The sequence below is a fragment of the Pyrus communis genome, chromosome 8 (genome assembly GCF_041283825.1).
Source record: "Pyrus communis isolate YQ-2024b chromosome 8, ASM4128382v1, whole genome shotgun sequence".
NCBI classification, from domain to species: Eukaryota; Viridiplantae; Streptophyta; class Magnoliopsida; order Rosales; family Rosaceae; genus Pyrus; species Pyrus communis.
Window position 1 is genome coordinate 4,778,368 of NC_142572.1, and position 8,245 is coordinate 4,786,612.

Genomic DNA, 8,245 nt, shown 5'->3' on the forward strand with positions numbered 1-8,245 from the left:
TCCTTGAAGATGCTGATCACCATAAAATTCTATATGTTTTCCTTGATGGTAAATTGGTAATGAAGCCAATGAACAAATATTTGTAGAAGCATATGACTTAAGACTTGGATTGATTTAATATGTGAAATAATGGTTTAGGGTTTTAGAATGAGTATTAGGAGTTTAGGGGTTGTTTGAGTTTAAGGTTTAGTAATGGTTTTTGTTTTAGGTTGGGGTGGAGTTTGTGGTTCAAGATTTAAATATTGAGTTTTGGGCTACATCAAAATTCGAGATTTAAATTATGAGTCATAATGATTAACTTGACACCCGAACTCACTCTCTTTATATATGTGATTAATTTGACTATAACAAAATAAAAATTGCAATGCAAGGTTTAAATTCACTTAGCGACAGACAGAAACTACAATGTAGTCTAACCTAGAGGTTGTGATGAATTCTAAGCTTGTATTCCACATAGCACGTCCTAAGTTCAATCCCTGACGCTAGTGAATTACACGATGGTGGCTTACCTTAACGAAACGACCAGCTAGTCATCTTTTTTCTTAAAAAAAATATTAAAAAAAGTAAGAAAATACCTGCTAGTTGTACATGTAATGGCACTAGTAATATTTGTTTGGTCTAGGTGCATTAGTGTATTTGAAAATTTTATTGACCAGTTATTTTGTTTCGATCCGATTAGTGACCACTTACTAATTCTACTCCCTATATTAAGAAGGGGGATCGGAGACATTTAACATAAAGTGATAAAGTACCTTATCTCTATGGGCGGTGTCACCTTGTTAAAACTATGGGCCACTTTATTGAAACTATGATTGATATAAATACTTAGCGAGTAGTACAATAGCATATTTTTTTTTATGCAAATTAGGTTGTCTATTACGTGGTTTATTCGAACTTCTCTTCTTTTTAAAGTGAAAATATCGATGTATTAAAAAAATAATTAGAAAAGAAAAATGCCAAGAAAACTTTTTTAAAGTATGACTCTTTAATAATTCTCCGTTATCTCATATTTTTAACACAATGTTTTATAACGTGATCACGTGAAAAATGATAAGGAGTGAGACTCTTCATAGATTTTCTGACACATACTTTTGACACAATTCTCGTATCAAAATTATAAAATAATGTGCTAAAAATATGATACGACAAATAATATATAAAAATATAATATCAGCTTGTTGCAAATATGGGCGGCGTCGTGAAGTCTCACGACTCACTGTGTAAATGTCACTTACAGCAAGACTTCCACGGTGTACACAGTCGAGTTGAGTAGCGTGTGATTTCTGGAACTGGGCCTAACTTAAATGGTAACACACACACACACACAATCCCTATTAAGTCTCTATCAAGTGAAGGGTAGGCCTACCTTCTGTGAATTGAAAATTGTAGCGAGTCTAGTGACATATGGCCAATGATTTGGAATTTTTTTGGTATAAATTTGGTATATAGAATTCAGAAATTAAGCAATTAATGTCAAATGCATGCATTGGAACGACGTCTAATATAGTGTTTAAGAGACGGAACTGAAGAGGGAAGAAACATAATTGCACGGCCCAATCGGCACGTTACTCTCAAAATTATGTTGCAGTGACTAGGATTTGCAAGCATAAGAGCCGTTAAAATATGTTCTCAGTGAGATCTTCCAATCTATAAGAACTTTTAAATATTTTTGCAAATCGTAATTAAAGACGCTTTTAGTATTTCTAAAAATAGTTTAAAAAATACTCATAAAATATGAGGCCCAATTTCACAATACATTGGCCCACAAAAATCTGAACAAGGCCCAGAGCCCATATAAACCAGCCAACACCATTTCATAGATTTTCCAATATATATCCAAAACCCTAGCCTCCTATATCTCTTACCCTCTCCTCGCCTCACACGCACATTCACCAGCCGCCGTCTCCTCCCAACCCCACCGTGCAAATCCGCCAGCATGGGCCGCGTTCGCACAAAGACGGTGAAGAAGTCATCTCGCCAGGTTATCGAGCGATACTACTCGCGCATGACCCTGGACTTCCACACCAACAAGAAGATCCTGGAAGAAGTCGCCATCATCCCCTCCAAGCGCCTCCGCAACAAGATCGCCGGATTCTCTACCCACCTCATGAAGCGGATCCAGAAGGGCCCGGTTCGCGGTATCTCCCTAAAGCTGCAGGAGGAGGAGCGCGAGCGCCGCATGGACTTCGTCCCCGAAGAGTCCGCTATCAAGACCGACGAGATCTCCGTGGACAAGGAAACTCTCGACATGCTCTCCTCTCTCGGCATGGCTGACATGCCTGGGGTTAAGCGGGTCGACCCGGAAGCTCAGACTCAGAACCTCGGCGGGTTCGGGCGTGGTGGTCCCAGGAGGTACTAATCAGGGTTTAGAGAATGATGGGTTTTGCTTAAAATCCCAAGTTATCGTTCCCTTAATTTTCTGGAAGATTTTTATTGTTATAGTACATTTGAAGTAGGAAGGAAACTATTGCCAATTTTCTATGCTTTTCGGGTTTTCTATGGAACGAATGCGGATGCAATGTTTTATTACGTGATTTTGTTCAAGTTTGGATTTAGAATCGAAAGCGATGCGCATTGTTTCTTTTGGTTAATTAATCGTTTTGGTGAAGATTGTTGGTAGGAACTGATAGTATTGCAGTAGTATTCTTGCTGCTTACAATGTTTGTGTTCTCTTGAGTCAGTATCAGTTTTGGTTAGGTTTTGAATTATAGTTTGGTTTGTGAATTCCGGAGCCATTTTAGTTGTTGGGGATGATTTGTTTGATCTGTGAAACAATGCTATGGCGTTGCATCTGGTCTGTTAGAATTCGGAACCTGTGTGATGCCAATTTGGATGTTTATTGTTCGGGTTTCGTGCAACATTCCGAATGCAGGTTGCTAGGATTTCATTTGACTAGCATCCCTTAAAATGCCTTCTCTTCTGATTAGCATGTAGACTGTAGTGATTAGTGCGGTTTAATTCACAAGATGATTAGTTCCGCTCACTCGCTCACTTGCACTCATCACTCATGTCTCTGCTTCCGATAGCATCACCTTGTTTTGCCTTTCCTTAGCGTAAAATGTGGAAATGAGTTGGTATACTGTTGTGCACATAGGCAGGGCTTGTTGTTAGGACGATGCCCTTGGTTGCTGAACGATGCTTCTTTTTGCTTTCCTAGTTGCAACCCACCGGCTGATTCCATTTGCACCACCTGTAGTCAAGGCTACCTTGCCTCTTGTAACCTAGGGCTGATGGTTTGTATCCTAGCCCTACCATGTTGAGCATTTGACAATGGTCTTCCTTAAATCTCTCCAATAACGTACCTTTCTTATCGTCATGTTTTCTTTCTTGTTCAGCCACTTTAGTAACAACTCCTTGGCAGCATTTTTTCACTTCTGGGTAAATCCGTTTGGTCTTGGATAGGGACTCGGATTATCTCTCTTCCTCTGCCCATCTTTTATTCTTAGCCTTTCAAAAAATTTCCTATCGTGAACATCAAGGCCGTGTAAGAGCCAGAACCACGCAGTCTATTACTCAAAAGAAAAAACAAGAACTCCGACACTATTTAAAGCCAAAACGATGTCTATTACCCAAAGTAAAAATAAAATTTGCAGCGACTTCTTCTACAGAACGACGGGGATTTGTGAGAGGTGGAAGGCGGGCCAGGTGACGAGGACAAGAAGCGATCCATGGTGTGATCGTGGTCGCGATGGCGCGAGGGTCGAAATTGAAGTTCTCTGTTTTGTTCCCAAATAGATTCGCACTGCGTAAAACAAGGTTTTGCTTTTATGTTTTGCAGTTGATGGAGAAGGAGGTAAGGGAGTAGAGCTCGGGCCATGGGCAAAGCAGAAAGAGGTGATGAAAGATTCACATTACACTGCCAGTATGCGTGCAAAACAACGAGACACAAAAAAATCATGAACCCAAAAATCGCAACCGATGTCATACAATGTGATGCAGTTGGAATCGAATCGATGTTTTCGAATCTGTTGTATCGATCGAGGAACTTAACCTAGTTGGTCTTCCTACCAACAATTAGAACAAACGAAGCCAGCGCAGAGGATAATACAACGCAAATGAAAGAATTTTAGTGAAGCAAAGCGGCTAGCTTAGCTGCTAATGCCACTGGTTGGGCCAACCATTAGAAAACGTTGCAAATGTGGGTTCGGTCATGTCAATTTGCCATGACAGCGTGCCCTCCTCTACATTCAAGTTTTAATACCGGTCGTCGTATGTCAAGTTTCAATACACATAAAATTTTTGCAAGGATGTATCATATTTGATATGCTGATCACAATTTCTTTCTCCGGTGGAGATGCAATTCCATCATCTCTTTCCATAAAAGATGCATTCCTTTACCTTGCATTTTTGTTCTCACCAAAATAAAATCATCTCTCTTTTTGGTAAAGATACGTTCCATTATTTGGAGTTTCCGGGAAAAATAATGGCTGACGCTCTCTAACATAGATAGATTTTATATAATTATAAAAAAAATTAACAAAATGTATTAGTTTTATGTGTTTGAATAAAATCATTGTTAGATGAAACACTAATAGGCAGAAACTATGCATTTTAATGTTAGAAGTTGGTATAGAATCCGAGAAGGGTTCCTAACTGGTGTGGGAGTTCTAATTATAATAGGTATGGGAAACTTGGACGCAAGTTTCAGATAGGTTTAGGATTCCAACTCAGTTTAGGATTAGGTTTTGATTTAGTATAAAAAGGGTCCTTAACGTTAGGGTATAGTGTGTGTGGATATAGGGTGTGAGAGACTTGTGTGACAAGAAAACTATTTGTATGTGTGAGTTTTCTTGTATTCCTTTATTCAATCAATAAAGTGTGCTTCCGTTGTTCATGTTTTCTGTTATTGGTTTGGTTTGATCGAAGTGTAAGTTTCAACAAGTGGTATCAAGAGCCATAGGTTACGTGGTCAAATCAAAACGATGACAAAAACTGAAAGTGGAGATGATAGGGGTACTGAGGTAACCAAGACTTCGGTGCAAAGTGCTCGGTTTGAGATCGAGAAATTCATTGGGACAAATAACTTCGCTATGTGGCAGTGCGAAGTAAAGGATGTACTGATTCAACAAGGTTTACTGGTGGTGCTTGAAGACATGCCTCTAACAATGAAGAAGGAGGAATGGCAGCGGCTGAATGCACATGCATGTTCCACGATTAGACTATGTCTTGGAAAAGCACAAAAATATGGTGTAATGAATATCTCATCAGCTAGAGAACTATGGGATACGTTGGAATCGAAGTACTTGAAGAAGAGTGCAGAAAACAGACTTTATCTTAAGAGTAAATTGTATCGTTTTCAGTACAAGGAAGGAACTAAGATGATTGACCATCTTGAAGAATTTAACAAGATGATTGCTGAACTTCTGAACCTAGAAGAGACGATCAAAGATGAAGATAAAGCGTTGATTCTGATGAATTCCCTACCTGAATCTTACGAGTCGTTTGTTACGACATGGATTTATGGTAGAGAAACTCTTAAGTTTGATGAAATCTCAAGTGCAGTGATGAATCATGAAGTCCGCAATTTAGACAGACAAGAAAGAAACAATTCCGAAGCACTAATGGTAAGAGGAAGATCAAAGGAAAGAAAACCAACAACTAAGAAGAAAGGCAAGTCTCGTTCAAGAGGTGCCTCAAGCAACAGAAAGTTTCTCGATAAAGATGAGTGCGCCTTCTGTCATGAGAAAGGGCACTGGAAAAAGGATTGTCCCAGAATCAAAGCCAAGAACAAAGAGAAGAAATATGAAGACTCAGAGGCAAACATTGTCGAGGCTAACAATGAAGATTTCGTCTGTGCCCTAACTGCATCAGACGGAATAAATTATATGAATCACTGGGTGCTTGATACTGGATGCACGCATCATATGACCTCTCAACGTCATTGGTTTTCTTCGTTCAAGACTCTTACGGGAATGGTATATATGGGGGATGATAATCCATGTGCAACGAAAGGAATTGGTAGTGTTAAAATCAGACACCATGATGGTGTAGTCCGAGAGCTACAAGGGGTGAGATATGTCCCAAATCTTAAGAAGAATTTAATCTCGCTTGGAACTCTTGAAGATCAAGGTTGTAAATTCTACTCAGAAAAACAAACATTGAAGGTTGCAAGAAGAGCATTAGTGATAATGAAAGCGCCAAGAAGGGGTTTGCTTTATTTGTTAGAAGGCAACACTATTGAATCTCCGATGGCTATGGTAGCAGCAAGTGATCAATCAGATACATCTTGTCTATGGCATATGAGGCTAGGGCATGTGGGAAACAAGGCATTGCAAGGATTGATTAAACAAGGGGTCCTAGAGGGAGCCAAAAGTGGGAAGATTGATTTTTGTGAACATTGCATCCTTGGCAAACAAACCAAAGTAAGTTTTGGCACGGCAATACATCAAACGAAGGGAATCCTGGATTATGTACACTCAGATGTCTGGGGACCTGCGAAGAATGAATCTCTAGGAGGAAAGAGATGGTTCGTATCCTTCATTGATGATTATTCACGAAGAGCATGGATTTATGTGATGAAGCACAAACATGAGGTGCTGGATATTTTCTTAGAATGGAAAAACACAGTCGAAAGGAAGACTGAGAAAAAATTGAAAGTCTTAAGAAGTGATAATGGGGGAGAGTATACTTCTGATCCCTTCTTTGAAGCCTGCAAAAGGGAAGGTATAACACGACATTTTAGTGTTAGAGAAACTCCTCAACAGAACGGAATTGCAGAACGATTGAATCGAACACTGTTAGAAAAGGTCAGATGTATGCTGTCACAAGCAAAATTGCATAAACGTTTTTGGGCAGAAGCACTGAGTTATGCATGTCACATTCTAAATCGTCTTCCTTCTTCAGCCTTAAACGGAAAGACTCCAATGGAAGTATGGTCAGGACAAATTGCTCAAGATTATGACAGACTAAGGGTATTCGGGTGTGATGCGTATTACCATGTGAAAGAAAATAAATTAGACCCGAGAGCAAGGAAGGCTATCTTTCTAGGGTTTAACAGTGGCGTCAAGGGATTCAGATTGTGGAGTACAGAACTCAAGAAGGTTGTAATAAGCAGAAATGTGACGTTTAATGAAACTCATATGCAACTAAGAGAAGATCGAAAGATTGTACAAGAGGTGGAGCTAGCAGAAGAACAAACTGAACATTCAAGAGATGAAGACAAACACGACAATGAGGGTCAAATCAGTGTCGATCAATAAGATTGTATCGCCAAGAGAAAAGGAAAAAGAGAGGTTGGCCTTCCTGCTAGATTCAAAGATTGCGTCTCCTGTATAGCCTACGCATTGCCAGTAATCGAAGTAGACATCCCTACAGATTTCACAGAAGCATCAAGGAGTAAAGAAGCTAAAAATTGGCATGAAGCTATGGATGATGAGATGTTGTCACTAAAGAAGAACAAAACTTGGAATCTGGTGGAGCTACCTAAGGGAAGAAAGGCCATTGGATGCAAATGGGTGTATGCAAAGAAAGATGGAATAAATAATGCAAGTTCAGTAAAGTTTAAAGCCAGATTAGTAGCAAAAGGCTACGCTCAGAAAGAGGGAATAGATTACAATGAAATCTTCTCTCTCGTGGTGAAACATTCATCCATTCGAATCCTCCTAGCACTGGTGGCACAGTTCGATCTCGAATTAGTACAATTGGACGTAAAAACTGCGTTTCTGCATGGAAATTTATCTGAAGAAATTTACATATGTCAACCAGAAGGATACGAAGAGAAAGGAAAGGAGAATCTAGTATGCAAGCTCAACAAATCTCTATATGGTTTGAAGCAATCACCAAGGCAGTGGTACTTGAGGTTCGACAAGGTTATGAAGGATTTTGGCTACACTAGGAGCCAATACGATCACTGTGTATATCACAAGAAAACAAAGGAAGGTACATATGTATATTTACTGATTTATGTAGATGATATGCTCATTGCCTCTAGTGATCAAACAGAAATCTCAAAACTCAAAACTCAGATGCAAAATGAGTTTATGAAAGACCTTGGCGAAGCAAAGAAAATTTTGGGGATGGAAATCACACGGGATAGAAAGAAAGGGCTGGTGTGTTTATCACAGAAACAGTATGTGGAAAGATTGCTACACAAGTTTGGCATCCGTGATGAGACCAAACCTGTAAGTACACCTCTGGCCTCTCACTTCAAGATGAGCACGCAGTTATGCCCTAAGTCTGATGAAGAAAGGACTAAGATGAAGGACATTCCTTATTCTAGTTTGGTTGGAGGGTTGATGTATGCCAT

The 8,245-nt window shown here is 39.5% G+C and overlaps 1 protein-coding gene across 1 annotated transcript; it reads left to right on the forward strand.

Annotated features, from left to right (window-relative positions):
- Positions 1 to 1,849: 1,849 nt before the first annotated feature.
- Positions 1,850 to 2,591, forward strand: LOC137717798 (small ribosomal subunit protein eS17y). Its single transcript, XM_068457286.2, has one exon. The coding sequence runs from the start codon at positions 1,937 to 1,939 to the stop codon at positions 2,357 to 2,359; it is 423 nt and encodes a 140-aa protein (XP_068313387.1). The 5' UTR covers positions 1,850 to 1,936; the 3' UTR covers positions 2,360 to 2,591.
- The last annotated feature ends 5,654 nt before the right edge of the window (positions 2,592 to 8,245 follow it).

Bases quoted from the DNA above. Each gene is read 5' to 3' on its own strand.
- LOC137717798 (XM_068457286.2), top strand. From the start codon at position 1,937: ATGGGCCGCGTTCGCACAAAGACGGTGAAGAAGTCATCTCGCCAGGTT.